The 20,306-nt window shown below is 41.0% G+C and overlaps 1 protein-coding gene across 4 annotated transcripts in view; it reads left to right on the top strand.

Moving 5' to 3' along the window:
* Positions 1 to 20,306, top strand: part of KALRN (kalirin RhoGEF kinase) — a 467,474-nt gene that overhangs the window by 179,282 nt on the left and 267,886 nt on the right. For all 4 annotated transcript variants that reach the window (XM_063400879.1, XM_063400874.1, XM_063400877.1 and 1 more), the window contains exons 4-5: positions 10,605 to 10,797; positions 14,518 to 15,030. In XM_063400879.1, the coding sequence (XP_063256949.1) occupies positions 10,605 to 10,797; positions 14,518 to 15,030 (706 nt within the window). The remainder of the gene's footprint in view (positions 1 to 10,604; positions 10,798 to 14,517; positions 15,031 to 20,306) is intronic.

Here is a 20,306-nt window from a genome sequence, read left to right on the forward strand (position 1 = left end):
AGCAGATGGGCTAGAAATTTAATTAAAAAACCCAAAAGCTTTGATTCTGGCGAAAAAAAAAATAATAGAAAAGTCTGTGGGACAACCCTAAATCCTCAGAATTAAATGGATGTTCTGTGTCAATGCTGTTCTATTGTCACACTTATAAATAAAATATGAAGGGGTCTATTTTCACATAGACCCATAAATGGGCTCATTTATGAGTTTAATAAAGCATGTGTATTCAGTGCAATTAGATAAGCATATGTATAGAGCAATAAAGAATTCCTGTATAAAATCAGCACACATGTAACAGAGAGTATATCCCAGCATGGATAAATAAGCACACGGTTAGATTATTAACTCATCTCTCTTAAGCTTTTTTAAATTAACTAGGAGGCAGCCATGACTATTTGCAATTTTTCTACAATTATGGATCCTGTCTATGTCTGAAGATATGGTAAATATAATACATTCAATGGAAGAATGCAGTGGCTTCAACAAAGAAATGTATGGTGTCATGCACAAGAATGGGGTGAATGACCCGAGGTTCACCTGACTCAGTCTCATCCCTTGGACTACAGCACTCCAGCAGGTGTGAAAAATGCATAACTTGTGAAGCTATAATTGCAAGGACAATAGCTACAATTTGGTTTTGTTTCTCAGTATCAGGGCTCACCTGTCATAGGCTTTTCTCAAACTGAGGATGTGTCCAGAGTGAGACTGGGGGTTTGCAGATCAGCTGTGCAATGCATTCTGTTGGTTCTCCTCAGTTGTTTTCTGGCAGAGAGGGGAAGGGGTAACTGTGGTTGTTCATCTTGCTACAGGAACCCACTGCATTGGGCCCATTTCTGCACTGGATGTTACACTGCCACTAGGTTAACTCACAGGTAGGAAACCCATTAGTCTGGTGGGGTAGATGTGGCCTGATGTGTGTTTGATGTGCCCCTTCCAGGTCAAATGAGTGGGTCAGTGTTAGGCCAATATCCCTAGGTGCAGTATTTCCAGAATCTGCTCTCTCTGATTTTCATGGCTGTGGGCTTGCTGACATCTACAATAAATTGTAAGTTCTCTGACTAGCAGATTCCTATCATTACTATCCTGGCATATGTTAATTTGTCAATATAATTTTCAGGTCTGTCAGCAGGAAAAGCACCACCTGGGGTGTGTAGTTCCTGAGATGAATAGGTTGATGATCATTCACATGTGGCACTTGTAGATGGATTTGCCAGTGAAGTTTTAGTGCTTTTGATAGAGAAGCAATATAGCTAATAAGGAAAAGGGAGCAGGCAGTTGAAACTGGGCAATTACTTTTCAGAGCATTTATCTGAACTGGCTTTAGCTGATTAAAGAATTCCTCTGGTTTTTCCAGTTAGAGGTGACTGATAGGTAGAGGTACTGATGGAGAAATTAAATTATTTGCAATTGTGATGAAAGTTCAGAATTGTAAGAGAAGAAATATTAAAACTGCATTGCTGGGAAAGCAAAGTGAGCTCCCATCAGTGTGGGACAGTGCTGCAGCATGATGGATTGTAAACCTGAGGAGATCACACCCTGGCACCTGAGGAGGTGCAAAGGTGAGGTATTTCTCCATCTGAGGCTGGGGAAATACCTCAAGTGATCTTGGGTAGACACTCAGAGAATGTTAGCTCAGAGACTGACTCCACTGGGTTTGCACATTTACTGCCAGGATTTTGACTATTGGATTCATTTTTGCTTTCCAGAAGCTTTTTAGAATCAGCTTTCTCACTCTGTTGTGAACGATGTCTTTTGGGTCTTCTCCTGCCGTTGAAACACTGAGTTACCAAGCTGGTTGTGCTCACTCAGCTCCAGGGATTTTGATCTCTCCCACATTTGTGTCTCCACACATAAAAAGGGATGATACCCCACATCCAGTGGCTTCATTGGCATGGCTTAGCCCCTCTTGCTAGACCTGGCCTTTCTTGGTTACAGATTCAGAATAACTTGGATGTGAGCTATAGCTTTAGGAGCTGGGTTGGGAATAGCACATTGGTTTCCCCTGTCTCCTGAGGACTCTGTCAAAAGGACCTTTTCCACTCTCAATACCATCATGATAGTTTTTTGCAAGAATGAGTAAAGTCTGCTGTATGAATGAATACACAAAAATTGATTTTAGCAGTGAATCTTACAAGACAGATTGATTTTGTAACTTCAGAGCAAGTCTTTCTGGATGAATTACAACAGGCAGTCTTCACCCAGCCTGGCATGGCAGGAAGCATCTATCTGATAAGTGAACTATTTTAGGTATATCATTGTGCCCACAAAGACCTGCTTTGTTTGTATATGGGTGGAGCTCAAAAAGAAAAAAAAAAAAGAGTACCACTCATTTATTAGTCATGGTCAGTCCTTATTGTCCAACCAGGGTGAAAAAAGAGGCATCAGATTTTTAATTGTGCAATTCTAAAGAGAACTGAAATTCTTGTATAGTGTCAAAATAGACCCATGGACCATGGAGTGTTCCTGGGATGGAGCACTCAACCTTTCCTCTTAAAAGAGGCACTGGAATCCAGTGTTTGCCCTTATGTCTGTGGATTCTGGCCCAAATCCTGTAACTCTTGAGGAACAGTTATACCATTTTTGCTTAGAAGAAATAAAGTGCAAAGTGAATCTCATGCTGAACTCTGCACTGAAAATGGGCAGAATCTAAGATAGTTGTGGAAGAATCTGCTATTTTGAAGTGCACATTTTTCAGTGACGAAAAATCCAAAAGATTTAGAAATTCCCCACAAACATACCTCTAAAATGTTATGTCAGTCAAAATATTTTGATAAAATTCAAAGTTTTGCCCTCTTTATTTTGAATAGACTGATCAAAAAAAGGGAACAAAATGCAAAAAAATAATCTGAAAAGGTAAATCAGAATATTTTGCTCTTATAAAAGCCTTTTTTCAGTTTTAAATTCAGTAATACTTTCATGACAACCTGCACTCATCAGGAAATGTCTTACTTTGAACTGATGTGCAGCATCTCATCTTCTCTCCCTAGTTCCTTATTTTATTTATTTAGTTCCTTATTTATATTTTATTTACATTTCTTCTGTAAATGGGTGTGCATTGCTCTCCTGCACTGCCAGGAGCCGGGTATGGGAACTGATGAGTGCTTACTGCAAGGCACGTCAGGACTATGTAGAAAAAGGGATTTTACCACCTTTGAAGGGTTTTTTTTCTTCTCATCACCAGTGAGCTCAGTCGAGCCCTGGATCAAATGTGCAAGTCCCAGGGTGGTTATACCTGCCTGCATCAGGAAGGAATTTGGCACAGTGTCTGCCTGTGGACATTACTGGATTTTACCAGGTGCTGCTGTTGACTGTCTAGACCTACATTAATCATTTTTTGCATGAGCTGAACATGTTTGCAGGCTCCTTGATGCTGTAAAGAAGCCTTTTCTTTCCCCTGTGGGTTTCTCTGCCTCCCAGAATGTGTTTCAAGGAAATGTGTGTATTTCCAATCTGGAGGCTTTCCACTCTGGGGTGGCTGTTTTATGGTGCTGACTGGAATTCCTGGAGCTGTTCACTCTGCTCCATTCACTCACTTGTTAATCACTGGTGTTGTGAACTGATAAATTAGGATGCTGTGTCTCAGAGCCCGAGCACTCATTGCCCAGACAAAGTGTCCCTTTCCTCATGGGAAAATCTGGCAGTGCTGACCATGGACTACACTCCACAGTGAAGGCATGTGAAATGACCTTTGTGGTCTCCTTGCTTGAACTGCGAAAGAAACTCACAGTACAGGCAGAAAGATCCATTTATTTTCTGAATCTTAGTAGTTTATGTATTTATCTCACCTCTGCAGTCCAATGAATTTGAACCTTCAAACTTACTTCCAATAGCCTCTGCTCATCCAAACCTTTTCAAGGATAGTATGTTTATATTGCAACGCAACCCTAATATTTATTTCTTCCAGCAAATGTCAAGAACATATAATTTTCATTTGGTAAAGCATTTTTGTTTTGTTTCTGCTAAATCATCTCAAACACAAGACTTTAAATGCTCAAGAGAGGGTTGAATGGTACTTACTGTTCAAATATTTCTTTGTTGTAGTAACAAATCTTTAAATGTAGCCCTGCTTCAACAAAAACAAAGCCCTGATTAATTTCATATTTATCTCAGCAGCTGTTTCAAGGAAGACCTGCCAGATATTGATCCAAATATAGTAGACGTGCAGCAACAAAAGGGGAAGAGGGTAAATGGGTTTAGATGAAGGCATCATTTAACCAGCAGAAACTTAACAGGAATGTGAAAAATTATAGCATTTGTTCTCCAGATTTGGCTTTAACAGCTGCGATCATGCAGTTTTTGGACACAGCTGTGTTTTATATCTTTGCTGTTTGAATGAAGACAGGAAGCTTCTCAAATAGTGTTTATTTGCTCAATTAAATAGGAGGCCGAATGCCTGCAGAGCTTTGGGTCCCAGTTCTGGTTGGGGCTGTAACGAGGCAGATCAGGATTTTTACCTGGGTAGAAGAGAGCTCAGCACACCCTGCTGAACCCTGACAGAGATGCCAGTGGGACTTGCCCCTCTCAGAATGACTCCCAGGCACTCATGGATCATGGTTACCTACTGGAAAAAGATTTTTGTTCACCTAGCTGATGTCAGTTCTTCCTAGCTTACATCATTTTACGACAGAATTGCTTTGAATTCAGAGCCATTTTCTTAGATGTAAAAACTGAATACCAAAGTGAGTTACTTGCTTGAGAATAGCAGGAGAACCCATCTGGCACCAGTTAGCTTCTGCTGCAGTGTATGGGGGTTTTTCTGCCTGTCTCTTCCCTTCCTGTTGACTCGGGGCCAGAGGCAGGGTTGGACGTGGATGTTGTGCAGCCCACACATCTGCATTCTTGTGCCATTCACAGACACACCTCATGTCCCCAAAGAGCAGTGGCTGCAAACCAGAGACAGGAGATTTGTCTGCCTGGACCTCCCTGGCTCCAAGTCTTTTTACAACATGTCACTGAAATTTCTCTAGATCACTGCTTTATGTCCAGCTCCAGCCACTGTGAAACTGGCTTTGATTTCTTCCTTTCTCTCTAAGAAAAGTGAGAATGAATGATTCCTTTTCAGTGCTGAAAGAGAATAAACAAATTTAGGTCACAGTGAGGAAGAAAGGATTAATTGGAAGTGGAGTCTGGGTGGCTGTTTCTTCTCTAATTGCAAAAAAGCATTGTGAAACCAAGTTCAGAAATGTAAGAGGGAAAATCTAGGATGAAGATTGTCCACCTACAGTTTTTATGTAGCTGAAGTCCTCCGGTGGGAGCTTGCTGTGAATTGTTATGGCAGAGTAATGGTGCTCTTGGGTTGTGCATCACCAAGTTCCTCCCTGGTGTCTGGTACAGCAGCACAGAGGGGAGATGTGAGCATTAAGAGTGTCCCAGGATCTTTGGAAAGACAGTCTGCCTCATCCCACCCAGCAGCTGCTGTCACTGGGGGATGTGGGTGACAGCTCAGGGGCACAGCGCAGGAACACATCTCTTAACTGGGAAAATAAGCAAGGGACAATTTGCTGAGAAGTAGGAAACAGAACAAAATGTTTTAATAAATAATGCTGGTTCAGGAGGGCTTGGCAAACAGATCTGCTAAAAAGTACTTTATCTGGTCCTTTAAATGTAAATTAGGAAAGCAGGTACTGACTGTACTATGAATACAGGTACTTTCTGTTGAGAAGGGGAACTTCAGGCTCAACATGGCCATGTGAAACCAAAGTATGAAAGTCTGTAAGTGATGCTGATTATAAACCTCTCTGTCTGGTTTTATTTCCAAGCTGAGTAAATAAACCACACACGAAATGAATAAAAAATTGCAATTAATCAAAAATATTAACACATAAATCACTGAAGTGATCCTTGGTGCATTTTGATATGGAAGCTAAGCAGCAGAGTTAGTAAGGTCTCATATGAAACGAGGCCTTTGGGATAACAGTTTGTGCTTGGAAGCTTTTTCATACCTGCTTTTCTCCTCTCCCTCCCCCTTTTCCACCCTCAGCTTTGAACCAATTGGCTGACTACAGCCACATTTATCAAAGGAACAGTGATCTCAAAAATAATTAATTTCCTGCAGATTTTGCTCCTATGTATTGATGCCTGAAGAGCTACTTGTTATTCTGACAGTGTCTCCTGACAAGGTTATGCTGACCCTCCCTAAAAGAGATCTTGCTCTCCCTGTTAACAAATCATATTTAGAATGAGATGCCGGACCTGTCAGAGCTGGGCTTTCAGTGGTCCAACAGGAATGCTAAATGTGCTGCTTCATCATTAACTCATGACTGCAAAATGGGAATGGAGATATTATGTTATTTCAGCTAATCAAGCGCTGAAGCTTCCACATGCCAGAAGCTTTGGCCAAACCATAAGGGTGAAAAATACACATAATCAATAGGTATCTGAAAGATTAATCAGAAAGCATGAAGTCCTTAAATTCATTTGATACCCAGCATGCCAGCTCTTGCCAAAGAAAATAAAATTTAGAGTGTGCCTGCAATAAAGAGGAAATTTGAGAAAATTACCTTATGAAAGTACCCTAGAAACCAAAATAGAGGCATTTATTTCTACAAAATTATCACATCTGCTTCTGAGTTTCAATTTTATGCATTTTTTTAAATTCAGATCATAAGTATTATTTTCACAAATATTCTAGGGTATTTTTATTAGACTTAGAAGCTGGTCTTTGTCTTTGCTTAAAAGCAGTGGAGCAACTGAAATGACTTATCAACTATCAAATGATTTCTGCTCACCATTGCAAATCTAGTCCAGATGAGCACAGCCAAAAGGCTGATGGATTGTCCAAATACCTTGATTTGAGTGTTTTTTCCAATTTCTGGTCAAATATCAATACCGGAAAAAATTAAGCACCACAATCAACATTAATTGCCGTAGTAAAGCGGTTACTTGTGCGTAATAGAGATGAGTATTGATGTGTCATCTTGGGAGCCTGGGATAAGGCATTGCTAGGAAAATGTGGAGGAAGCTTGATTGCTACTGATGCTTTTCCCGATCAATTGCTAAATTGGGAAGGGTTTGAGTTGTTGCTTTTAAGCAATAAAGTTAATAAGCATGGCTAGACTGTTCAAAAGGAGCCTCGCATCATTTCCTCAATCCAAGCTGAGGTAACTGAAGAGAAATGACTGACTGTCAGAGATGACAAATTGTCCCAGATTGCCTCACCAGTCTATCAGAGCTTCATTATGTCTAGGCTAACTTTTGTAGGGTGCTGTCAATAGCTGGAAATTTTTGGATATTGCAACTTGAATTTTTGGCATTTATTTTTATTATTATTATTTTTAATAAATTGCCTGTGAGGTGTCTCCACAATTATGTTAGCCTTTTGTGCTTTCATATCCAGGTTCAACTTCGGTTTTGCAGGCCATTATTATTCATTATTCTGAATTCCCTGGATTTCCATTTATGGTTTCCTGAAAATTAATTCATTGGAATTTATTCCAGGCAGCTGAAGACTGTAGTATGAATCTAGGTAGCTGCAGACCTCAGGCAAGACAGGCTCCTTAAACAAACACAGCATGGCAGACAGACCCTGCCCTGAAGAGGTTACACTCTAAATGGTTTCCTTATCTCACACTTCTTTCTTTGAGATATCAGTACCTGATTAGTGTCTGGCTACCAGTTTGTGCAGGGTAAGTGCTCTCAAAGGTTCCCTCTCTGCAGCAAGCTCTGCAACTGAAAGCAGAAATGATGAGCAGGCAGCTTTCTGTCTGCAACAGTTTAAACACCATCAAATAAAAGCTTTTGACAAGCACGTTTGGAAATCAGGTGCTAATTTTCTGCCAAAAGTCAGAAGAATGTGGAGTTATCACTGTGCTGGGGGAATGAAATTGTGTGGATGAGCCTAAAGCCCCACAGATCTTGATACAGGTTAGTACCAGTCATCACATTAAAGAAGAAAATTGCAGGCAGAATTACTTCTGCAACAATGTGCCCAACACTCTTGAAATAGAGTTAGATTTTCTCAAAATGATAAATACCACCCATTTGTATGTTTCCTGCAGTGAAATATAAAAAGGGGTACCCACTTCTGCACTTTTATATTTCATACAGTTTGTCATACATCACCTGCCTATGTGATGAATGAAGTAGGGAAATTGTCTTTATGACAAAGGGCATTGTTTGGAGTTTTGTATTATTGGTGTAAGAGGGATTACATGTTGATGTCTTTTGAACATAAGAATTCTATGATTATTCTTCTTCCTTTCCTCCCTTTCCATCCCTCTTTCCTTTCAGTTTCATTCTTGAAAATGTACCAGCTTGTTGGAAATTTGGTCCAGTTACAAGGACTGTGGATAGTGCTGTTAGGGAATAACTGCTTGTTCCAGAAAGCATTCCCAGCCTGGTCCTCAGGATCAGTGACCATTCTCCTGTGTCCACCAGAAAAACCTGGGGAGTCATTGCCCTTTCTTCTTCCATGAAAACATGCTGTGAAGTCTCCAGAACCAGGACAGCAGGGGTTTGGGGTGCTCTGGAGGGTTTTTACACACACACGCTTATGCACCATGTGCTGATGGGAATGGGTGGCAGTACTCTCTGCTCCCTCCACTCCTTCTCTGCACCTGGCAGGCCTGGAGAGGCTGCAAACCTTCAGCAGACAGACTCTAGCTCGTATTTACATTTCTTGGTTCCCTGCCTGGAATATCTGTTTTAATGCAGGCTGAACTTCAAGCCATGGCGATATATAATGAAAGGTGTCAGGGTATCACACTGCCTTTGCTCTACAGCTGGAGGCAGGGTTTGATTTTGGATCTGTTTGTGTCTAAGACTTTAGTTCATGTTCATAAACAGAAGACTTCAGTCTTCCATGACATTCTTGTTCTGCTTACTGAAACAGGTGTTATGTTGTTCATCAGTAAGTATAAACATATTGTTCTACATCAAATTAGGTAAATTGGTAGGTTTGCCATAGTGAGAGGAGTTGGAATTAATTTTCTATGCCTTGCTGTGGTTGCAATGGATGGTGGTGGTGGATTTATTTACCTATATCAGAAAAGACAGATTGCACTTGGCTGTTCCTTGTCCTCTGTTGGTTCTTTCCACATGGCTGTATGGCCCCTGCATCTCTTGGTCAAGTGTTTGAACAAATCCTTGGAAAAGTCTGTTCAGGATAACAGGGATCAGTAATTTGGCAGAAGTTCCTGAAGATCCTCTGAAGCTGTGCAAGAAAAATAACACAAAACACAAACCCCTTCCTGTTCATTGCTTTCTGATTTGCTTCCTTGTCTCCACTCTTGTTCCAAAAGGCAAGAGGCGGTAGCACCCCCAGCAAAACTTCTTTTACAGCCTTTTTTTGGCATTAGTTATGAAAGGATCAGATGTCTGACCCTTCAGCAGTAGGTAAAAGGAGAATAGAAAGCTCTGTATTCCTGACAGTGTTTGGAAGTGCCTGGGCTCCCTGGTTTTCCTTGCACTGACTGTCCTATGAGTGTGCTCTGGATGTGCCAGTAGTGTTAAGGCAGAGGACCAAGCCTGCTGTCTCTGAGTGCTCCTGTGTGGCACTGTGTTGAGACTGTTCAAGTTAGCAAACTCTCAACATGTATCTGTCCAGTGTGCCTCCTCTGGAGAATAATCCTGTCCTTGTTCCAGCCCAGAAACCTAGTTAAAAGCTTTAGAGAGTTGTTTTCCTTGAATACGTAGGAGATGGATCTTATTAGCAGAAAGAGTGTTTTAAGAAGTTAAAGAGGTGGAGTGCAGTGAAAATCCTCCTCCTTGTGCACTGGGAATATTTCTGTGGAGGATAAATAGCCTCACAATTTCTACATTATACCCACACCTCTTTTTCTGAGGATGAATACTATTATGTCTCTTGAAAAGCTGTGCTGAAAGCTGCACAGACTTGGCTTGAATTAACATGTCCTTTTACTCTTTCTCCTCTCTTCTCGTGAGGAAAAAGAAGAGATGTGTTGGCAGGGAATGCTGTGGTGTTGTTTGGCCCCAAGCATTGCCAGTGACCAGGCCAGATAACTGCCCTGGACACCTGAGAAGGGAGGAGCAGGGGCTGGGAGCAAAGGCTGACTGCAGATTGAAAAAGGTCCTGCAGCATTTGGAAGATCAATCATGAGGGAAAAGGCCCCAGTGATAACAGTGCACATGCTGAATCACAAGGGCCATCCTGTCAGGAGTAATTGCAAGGCATTTTTCTGGATATGATACTTTTCTGGAAGTGAAACTTTTTAAAGGGGCCTTTAAAAATGAAGACACCCAAATTTAAAAGTAATGCTTACGCACAGGACTCTGCTTGTTGATTTTGGCTGGGTTTAATATGTTGAAAGCAGAATCCATTGAATCTACACATAAAGAGCTTCTATACAAATGTATTTGATTGTGTTTCCAATTGTGTGAAGGTATGTATGTTTTTAGTGAATATTTAAATTGCACGTTTTTGTAAAATTAGAGATTAAACTGTAATCTAGACACTTGAATTTCATGTAAATTATACCCTAGTCAATTTAATATGACCTTTCTTATAGCCTTTATACTGTACTATCTCTCATCTTTTATGTTAATCATTCCTTGCTTTGCTCTGAAGCACCAAACACCAGCACCAAAAGCCAAGTCTCACTGTGGCTACCCACAATATTAATTATCATGATGTGCTTTTATTCCTGCAGCGAAGATGTTTGCAAACGAGGATTCACTGTTATTATCGATATGCGGGGATCCAAATGGGATTTGATCAAGCCTCTCCTAAAAACCCTCCAAGAAGCCTTTCCTGCTGAGATTCATGTTGCTCTGATCATAAAACCTGATAATTTTTGGCAGAAGCAGAAAACAAACTTCGGCAGTTCCAAGTTCATCTTTGAGGTGAGAGCCATGTGGAAATGAATTGTAAAGCATTATCTCTGATAAGAACTTTTCTTCAGGTAAAAAAACCCTGTGACTGAGAGCACAAAATGCATCCGAGGGCAGGTGGCAGGAGGGGGCTGATGCCCCAGCATCAGGTTGTTTTCTGAGCACACTGGTGAAAGGAGTTGCATGTTTCATCCCAGAGGTTCACATAGTTCATTTTGCTGAAAAAACCACAACACCAGATCAGCTAAAGTGCTAAAGATACACTTTTCTACATGCAAGTGTATAAGTTTGTTGGTTTACCTCCACCCAACTTCCACTAGTGGCTTTTTTTAAATAAAAGACATTTGCTAAATTTTCACCTCTTTCATTTAACTGAGATTTACAGTTCAGGGATAACACTAACAACTCGTGTGAATGATAAGGTGCCTCAGGCATGTCCTTTGAGAAGTAACCAGTATATAACAACTGCCTAATTAAGGGATTAATTTGCTGTTGATGAAGACAAACCAGCTGTGTTCTCGACAGCACTTCAGTTTTCTGTGAATTTCTGCTTCTTGCCTAAAAAGAAGCAAAACTCAGGTGCATGAAGTGCTCGTGCATCAATCATGCCACACCATGACTTTGTCAGGGTGGTTTTTTTAATTAATTCATTGAGAAACACTTATATTGTTGTCTGTTTTACCAATCCATTCATTTCAGAGAGACACAGAGATTTTGCATCTCTGGAATGCAGAAGAGAATTTGGCTGTAGCTCTTAATGTTTACGCCAATGAGAGACTGTATTTAAATATCTATTTAAGTTTTGTTGAAGTCAGTGTGATATAACTATGTCCTTATTTTCAACCTGTTCTTGCAAGGACCCTCGTATTGCTGTGGGGAATTAGATTGGTGTTACTCATTAACACAATTTTACATTATTATCACATTTTAAGTGCTTGTAAATTTTCAGCCCTGTTTCACAAAATCCAGTCAACTCGTAAATTTTGCTTTGATTAAATAAGTCTTTACACTCCTTGGTACTTTTGGGGACAGATAAAATAACAGAGTTCAAGTATGTATTTTTAGAACATTTGTTTGTTCTTAAAATTAATAAATTCTGGAGGCCTGGCATATATTTTTAAAATGTGGAGTTTTTGTGATGATAGTAAAGAGCAAACTGTGACCAAGTTATGCTTCATGGTTACAGCTCTGAGCCTATTGTTTAAAAACCTCTGGATTCATTTGCTGTATATGCTGGAACACATTAAGGGTATTTTCATTCTGTGGGTGTTGTCAGTGCCCCTGAGCCTTGGTCTGTCTGCAGGGCTGTTCACATGGGTGTCCCAGGGTTTACAAATATTTGGGCCAGAGGAGCAGTCAGTGCTTTCCTGTGTATTGGACCACCTGCAGACACTCAGAAGCACTGAATGGTTTGAGTCCTTCAGTTCCATGATTCAAACAAAGATTTCCTAAGCTGTGATCTACCTTGCAATATACACACCACAGTCAAGGAACTTCTCTTGAGAGGATTCTTTGGGATGCTGCTGCTTTTCAATAATCTCAGACTCCTGGGCAGCTCATGCTCTCTCATAAGAACTGTGAAAACCAAACACAGTCAGTATGGGCCACATTTATTTGATTTATGTGGGGCAATTCACAGGTCCCCTCTCTGCACTGACCTGTCATGGCAATTTCCCACAGCTCGGATCAAACACGAGGCCTTGGCAGGAGCACACGGCAGTGGAAGGCAATGGAAGTCTCTGTTGATTTACCCCATCCACCAACTCAGCAGTAGCCAGTGTCAGATTTAAGGCCACGTTTCTCTTCGGAGCTTAATGGAAGCATTATGTCTGTGCCAGGGCACTGCAGGAACCCCAGTGGGCACTGATGAGCGGGATTTTAGGGGATTTGGGAGATTCTGGCACAGCGTTTCTGTGTCACAGTCCAGGGAGGAGAGTGTACACAGATCTTCACCCAGAAAGAGAAAGAAAAATGTTTGGTTGATGTATGTGCATTCCAAAGTTTCCTGTCACTTTGAGGAATGGACCAGGCAGCTTATTTAGCATTAATTCAGAGGTGCCTTCAAGACTATTTTCTTTCTCCTGCCGAAGGAGGCTAAATAGTGGACAGCACTTTTAAAATTGATTTCAAAAAGAAGGATGAGCAATGTCTAGAAAACAATAAGCACTTACCTGCCTCACTAAAATTACTTTCATTAGAGTTTCAAGAACTACTTAAAAAATCAAACCTGAATAAAGAAAATTTCTGCTGAATTCCAGAAATGAAAAGCCTTTCTACTGTCTCACAGTGTCAAATTCTGTGCATGATTAGAGCAGTGTTCCCATTAGCCTGACAGACTGCTGGGGGATGCCCAAGTACTAGCCATGGAGAGAAGTATTTCCCTGACAGGCAGTTAAACTCTAAACTGAATTATCTCCAAGGTCTCAGTGTCCAGGTTGAGAAGTTTAAAAATTTGAAAATGCTCTGAAGCGACATACTCGCCTTCCCACTCTTATTTTGCTCCTCCCACTGTCCTCCCTTTTCCTCAAAGCCAGGAATATCGCAAGAACATTTTAAAATAATCTTTCTCCTGAGCTGAAGTTCAATACAAGCTCAATTTTAATATATTGCAGAATGCCTGATATTTTTGGATGGATACAAATTGGAAGAAAAAGCCTGTTATTAACCTTTAACCAGTGGCTAGCCTACTGTTTTGGACATAATTTAGCATAATGGTCAGGATTTTAGGTGTTTTTCTTTGTAGATGACTTCTACGAGAGTGCTGTGATTATTGGGTGCGTCCATTTCTGAAGAGCACAAGCTGTGACATTTTTCAGAGGCCTGATCTTTAGGGGATGGATGTGCAGTCACTGACGAAGAGACAAGCCTTTAAGGGCTGCCAGCTTGGGTGTTAACATGAGAACACTGAAATCTCTAGTTCCATGTGAAACCCTATGCTCCTAATTTCAGAAAGAAGTCGTTTGTCTAAAACAAATGGGAAAGGCTATCAGTTACTGTGTCCTTTGTAATCTGCTTTCCAGGCACCAAGTGCTTTTCTCTATCACCTCTTACTGTCTGAATGAATTAAAACCAATTCTCATTGATCGTGTGTGATTCGTGAGCAGAACTTTCTATTGGCAATAAATTCTAGTTGTTAATACTTCAACGGCATTTCACTTTTACATTGATATTAGCTTAATTACATTAGGAATTGCTAATATGAAAGAGTGGCAAAAAGCCAACTGGAATAATTTGGAATAAGCAACCCAGCATATTCTCTGTTATGGCAGTACCTGCTTCTGTTCATATACCTGAAACTTTTGCTTCTGTGTAGCCTCTAGCTGGGGTGTAACATAAGTAGCAGAGTGTCTGTAATACCATGTTCAGTGAACAACCCTGTCCAGAGATGCAAAAGCTGCAGTAAGAAGCCTTCAGTGCCCAACTAGGCTGATGAAATCTGTGGCAGAAACATTCCCACTGCATCTTTTTGATAGTCGGGCCAGCTGAAAAAGATAGGCATTATTCCAGTATATATCGCATCTTTTAATAATAAATAAATACATAAATGCCATTAGAAGCAAAGTTTTCTGTCCAATATATATCAAAATTGACCACAGTCCTTGACATCCTTTACAGTGTTCCTTCAATTATGTATTGATGAGATAAATACTCGCTTCATGCTGTTTATGGGTTGTGCTGTTCACTCTGACTGGATGGTCCCTGGTTTAAATGCTGTCCTTTTCCCTTCCCTAGACAAGCATGGTGTCTGTGGAAGGCCTGGCAAAGCTCGTGGACCCTTCTCAACTGACAGATGAGTTTGAAGGGTCCCTGGATTACAACCACGACGAGTGGATAGAGCTGCGTGTCTCCTTGGAGGAGTTCTTCAACAGTGCCATCCATTTGTTATCGAGGCTGGAGGATCTCCAGGAGATGTTGGCTAGGAAGGAGTTTCCAGTTGATGTTGAGGGCTCAAGAAGGCTGATTGATGAGCACACACAGCTGAAGAAAAAAGTGATTAAAGCTCCTGTGGAGGAACTGGATCGTGAGGGCCAGAGGTTACTGCAATGCATAAGATCCAGTGATGGTTTTTCTGGTAGGAACTGCATTCCTGGAAGTGCAGATTTTCAAAGTCTTGTGCCAAAGATCACCAGCCTTTTGGACAAGCTGCATTCTACCCGGCAGCACTTGCATCAGATGTGGCATGTCCGCAAGTTGAAACTGGACCAGTGCTTTCAACTCCGGCTTTTTGAGCAAGATGCTGAGAAGGTAGGGAGTAATCTGTTCCTTTTTTCATACTTTAAACAAGACTCTATTGCAAGAGTGACCATTTTTTCTGTAAGTGACAACACGAGGTGTTCATCACCAGGTAAATCTCATGTTGCCAGCAGATACTGTTCATGTGACTTGTAATCCAAATTCACCAAGCTAACTGTTGGATATAGCAGGCACAGTGAGATCCAAGAGTAATTTTTCTGTGATGCTTTTGATGAAAGTCAACCTGCTTTTCTGTGTCAGAATGAGTATATTTGGTAGACATTAGCACAAGAATCTGGCTTTTTTTTTCAAGCTTTTTTACTAAGCTTATGAATATATTTATCTGCTTGTCACAGCACCGAAAGAAGAATGATTTTGGGGTTTGATTCACCATGATTATTGTTTGCACTTCTTGGAGTCTGTGGGAAATTTCAAGTAGGTTTCAGGGAATTTACTTTAGAAAATTGTGTAGCACTAAAGCCTTGGCTTTCTTAATGCAGAAGTGCTTGGCACCTTGTTAGGTGATTATGTGAGAAGTCTTTGCTGGCACATTTAAAATTCCATGCCACAGAGCTGGGGTATTCTCAGTGGAAGGTACTGAGCTCTCAGACTCGTGTTTATCTAGTCTGTATAGCCATCAAAACCACCAATCTCTCAATCTTCTCTGCCTAATGTATAATCCAGTTGTTTCACTAATGTGTCTGCCTGGATGGACCCAGGAGGAGTTGCAGAAGAAAAGCAGACTCCATCCTCAGGGGGACCTCATGAGGATGGTTTTTTTCATCAGCTACTAGTTACTGTTATTTTAAAACATCATGGAGAAGCACATTGCTGAAACAAACTTAATCTTCAGTAGTGCAGAACAAGACACTTACATTGGTTTTCAATGCATGTACTAAATATCTCCAAGACTTACTAGGACTGAGAAAGCTCCATTATTGTATAATGATTCCTCCTGTTAGGAAAACCTTGAATTCAGATGAGTCCCTCTACAATAAGAGTCACTGCAGCATCATTCAAGGATGCATGAGAGCAGAGTTTTAATTCCAAATGCTACAACAGTAGCGTTCTCCCTGTTCCTTCTGTCCACTTCTGTCCTTCTAGCAGTGGCTGTACTCCAGTCAGTGCATCACTTTGGATTTTCAGTTTCTTTGGAATTATTCAGATGACCACTACTTACTAATACAATTTTATAATTCATTATTATTATTATTCAACAATATTATTAGTGAACTATTAGTATTTGGGAAGTAATTATATTAATAATGTTAAGAGTTGAAAGGCTCTCAGATCAGGTCAGAGAAGTCCTTGCTGCCAAGCACTGCTCTGTGGCATTGAAGGAGGTCTCCAGGGAGTTTCCTTTCTACCTCCTGCCCAGGCATGAAAGGGTGGTGTGATACAAGTCTAGGCAATGTGGCAGTGTTATTCTGAGACTGATATCTGTAAGGTCTGGGCAAATCAACAAATACATGGACCTTTTGAGATGAAGGAAAAGCAGTGAGAATGTGATTCCTGCCTTTGTAACACTGGCTGTCTTGAGCAGTTCCAGTTTGACAAAACCAGATTCTGCTCTTCTCCATCTACCTCACATTAACTGAACACAGTCAGCTTCTCCCTGCTTAGGCTCTACTTGCCTTTTCTTGACTTCTACATTTTTCCAGAGAATATAAAATATTTTCTTGTTTTATATTCCCAAATCTGTGGGTTTAATCTTCTCAGTTTGTGAGTCCCTAAAATTCTTCCTGGAGGGGTTGACATCATATTTTCCTGGTTTAACATCGTATTTTGCAGATGTAGACTGATATAAAACATTGATGTGCTTTTCCTCTGTAGCTGCCTTTCTCAGGTCTCTTTGAAATAGTCTGACCACCTCAGACTGGAAAGTACTTGTTTCATAAAATGTCCAGAGCTAAATCCAGTCTGAGTGCTGTCTCCACTGTAGAAATACTCACCAATGTGTCTGTGTATTGAATTTTGGAGTTTCCAGGTACCTGCATTTTCTCAGTTGCATTCTACTCAGGTATGGTAGCAGAGCCCAGGTACTCTTCATCTCCTGGAGACAGACTCAGCTCTTTTTGTATGACCTAGACATGTCACTTAGTTCTAATCAAATGACAACTCTAATAGCCTGTGAAATCTCAAACTCCAACATAAAATTCTGAACATAAACAAGGTTTTAGAGTCTTTTAAAATATCTCTCTATATTCATTGGATGATATTTCAGGAAACTTGTTCTAATAAGAAGAAAACAGACAAGGACTTTCGCTTTTTGGACATCTCTGATTTAAAAATTTCAAGCGTCCTCATTGCCTGAGAAGTTCTTAAGAATGAGATAGGGAGAAAAAAAAGAGGAACACAAGGACTAAAACACACAGAATTTTAAGGAAGGTTAATTTTTGAACCCTTTTGAATTACAGTACCCCAGATGTTAAAAGCAAATCGATCCACTTTTCTTCTTCCCTGTGTTGGAACATTTATAAATGGCAGTCACTGCTGGACACACAAAATATTTAAATTACAGACATTACAACTTACAGAAGTCTGTATAGTTGTGTGCTGAACAACTCATTGCCAAAATAAGCAGAGGGGGTGGCAGTCACAGCCTGGGCTTCTCCCACTCAAATCAGTGGGAGAGAGCAGGGCTCTCTGTAGAGAAACTTTGTCCCCAAGTCAGGCCTTTGGGGTTTTACTTTCCTGTCCTGGGGCCAAGGGAAGGAAGAAGTGGGGCCATTACATAGGCACAAGCCGTGCAGTGAGATTGAATCTCCAGATGGAGACTGGAAGCTCCTTGGAGCTCAAGGCAGCAGGCAGGTCAGCCATGTGGGGAGCTTTGGCAGAGGAGTGTGAGGAAGTTCACATGCTGTGCAGCTCTGACTGTAATGATCTGCTGATAAATAACACATTTCAGCTGCTGGCAAAGCCCTGACCCTCACTGCTCAACAAATTTATTCCTCACCAGCTAATGGAGAAATACGTATGTACATATATATAATCGTGAACCAAGAACTGAGGCTTCACTGTGTTTTACTGGGTAACAGGGAAAATATTTTTAGTCACCAGTAACATTAAAAAATGTGTCCCAGTCTAAACTGAATATTGTTTGAAACAAAAAACCCACAATCAAAGGAGATCCAAGTATTAGAACTATCTGAGAAATGATAATTCGTTGGTGGAAATCTGGACAGGGAGAAGAATTCAGGCAAGAGTCCACATGTTTTGCACTTGAATAAATACCAAAAAAAGACAAAAAATTATACTTACACTCTGTACTTTCCAGCTTTTCTGGAAATCATTTGTAACTGGCACCCAATTTGACTTTTGTAGGAATTTCCACATCATTCTGTGTTGGTTCCACACCAATTTTACTACCCCAAGATGTATGTGAATAAAACCCATCTATCATGATGTAATCAGCGTTGTCCCCGTTAAGTGCAAACAGTGCAGTCACCAGCTGGACTGAGCTGAGGGTCTGCACCGTGAGCTGCTCCCAGCAGAGCAGGGAGCTGCTCTAACACTGGGGGTGGGAGGCAGGGGGGCTTGGCGTGTTCTCTCTGTCCTCACCTCCCCTTCTGCTTCCTGACTTCCTACACAGTCCACTGAGCAAAGGCAAACTCCAAAAAGATGGAGTCAGAAAATGCCACGAGTGAATTTCATTGTAAGCTTGTGGTGGGAGAAACATTTTACTTGGATCAGGCCAGCTTTGTAGAAAGTCTAGCGGCAAACCACAGGCCACATCTAGTGTTCAAGGAGCAGGCTTACAGTCAAAACCATCAGCCCCGTGTAAACCAAGGCTTCCCTTTGAAAAACACAGCTCTGCCAGTGGTTTTCCCTGTGGGACAGGGATGGGAAGCTGTGCAGGTTGCAGGGAAAGCAGGGATAACTGCAGCTCCTACCCCACAGCAGCTGTAGCTCCCCTTTCCCAGGTGATGTGACCAGCCTGGAACAGCAGAAGGAGTTCAGTGAGTGCAGGAGAAATGGGAATGTGATTAACAGGGCAAAGTTCACAGAGAGGAGTTGAGTTTGGAGGGGAGTACAAGTAAAATGGTTAAGAGGAATGGGGTGTAGTAACAGGTGCAGCAGTTCTCCTGCATCCCACTCCTTGTGCAAGTGTGGGCAGTGAGACCACAGCAGTGAGCTGACACTGCCTTCCTCCCTTCTCACACCCACCTCTGCCCCTTCCTCAGTCAGGTCTTCTTAAACACGGGACCTGATGTGTTATTCTGCTGAGTAGGTGCTATTAAACTCAGCCCCCACGGAGTGAAATAAATAATGTGACATTTGGGTTCTCAAGGAAGAAAATCACAGATATGTCAGCTGTACCTGACTCCTGTCCAGTGTCCAGTTTCAATTCCTAATGAAACTATTGGGAAGACTCCTGTTAATTGTCAGCAGAAGCACATTATACCCATTAACTAAAAGTATACCCATGCTGAAGTGCCAGATGAAATTTAGGCGTTCCTAGTTTAGAACATCACTTAACACAAAGCAGAGTTAGTATACAAAAATACAGAGAAGCTCTAGCTCAACAGCAAAGTCAGTGGGAGAGAAGAATACCCAAGAATATATAATCCAAGTATTTGAACCATACTGGTTTTGGAGTATTACACCTGCCAAGGGTTCATGTTCCTCAGAAGGAAGGAATGTTCTGCAAGCTACTCTTTGTCTAAAAAGATGCAAAACGGCTTTGATGGATAACAGAAGGCAAAATGTGGAAATTCATACTGTGGTTTAGGTGGGAAAAGATGGCTTTAAAGAAGAAACATTGATATCTTGATGTGTGAGATAAAGGAAACTATCAGTACACTTGTGATTATATGACACCCATTTTAACTGTTTCGTACATTACTTCCCCACATACAGCATTTGAAAATTCTGATGCTGTATGTTCTTTAATAAAATGCATTACAAAACTGATGATATGATCCTTCTTGCTAATAGGAGGCAGTTTATTTTATTACAGTCCATTAAGTAGAGCAATTGTAGCTGCTCTTTAAGTCAAGGGAAGCATTTCCTAGAAATGGGTCCTAGCTGACTTTCTGGAAAAGCAGTAAAAGAAAGATTAAAAATCAGCTTTGCTTCCTTTTACATTCCTCATCACCTCTAAGTTTTCTTCTTTTAGCAGTGTCAAAAGACCCTTGAAGTGATGCATAAAGCAAATTTATAGTTTTCCTGTTTGCAACATGTCATATTAACCCTTAAGGACTTGCATAATTTCACCAGGCATAGCACCTGGGACAGGCTCCTCTGACTGAGATAAAATCCACTTAGTGAAGGACCATTTCCCCTCT

The sequence above is a fragment of the Prinia subflava genome, chromosome 6, assembly GCF_021018805.1.
Source record: "Prinia subflava isolate CZ2003 ecotype Zambia chromosome 6, Cam_Psub_1.2, whole genome shotgun sequence".
NCBI classification, from domain to species: Eukaryota; Metazoa; Chordata; class Aves; order Passeriformes; family Cisticolidae; genus Prinia; species Prinia subflava.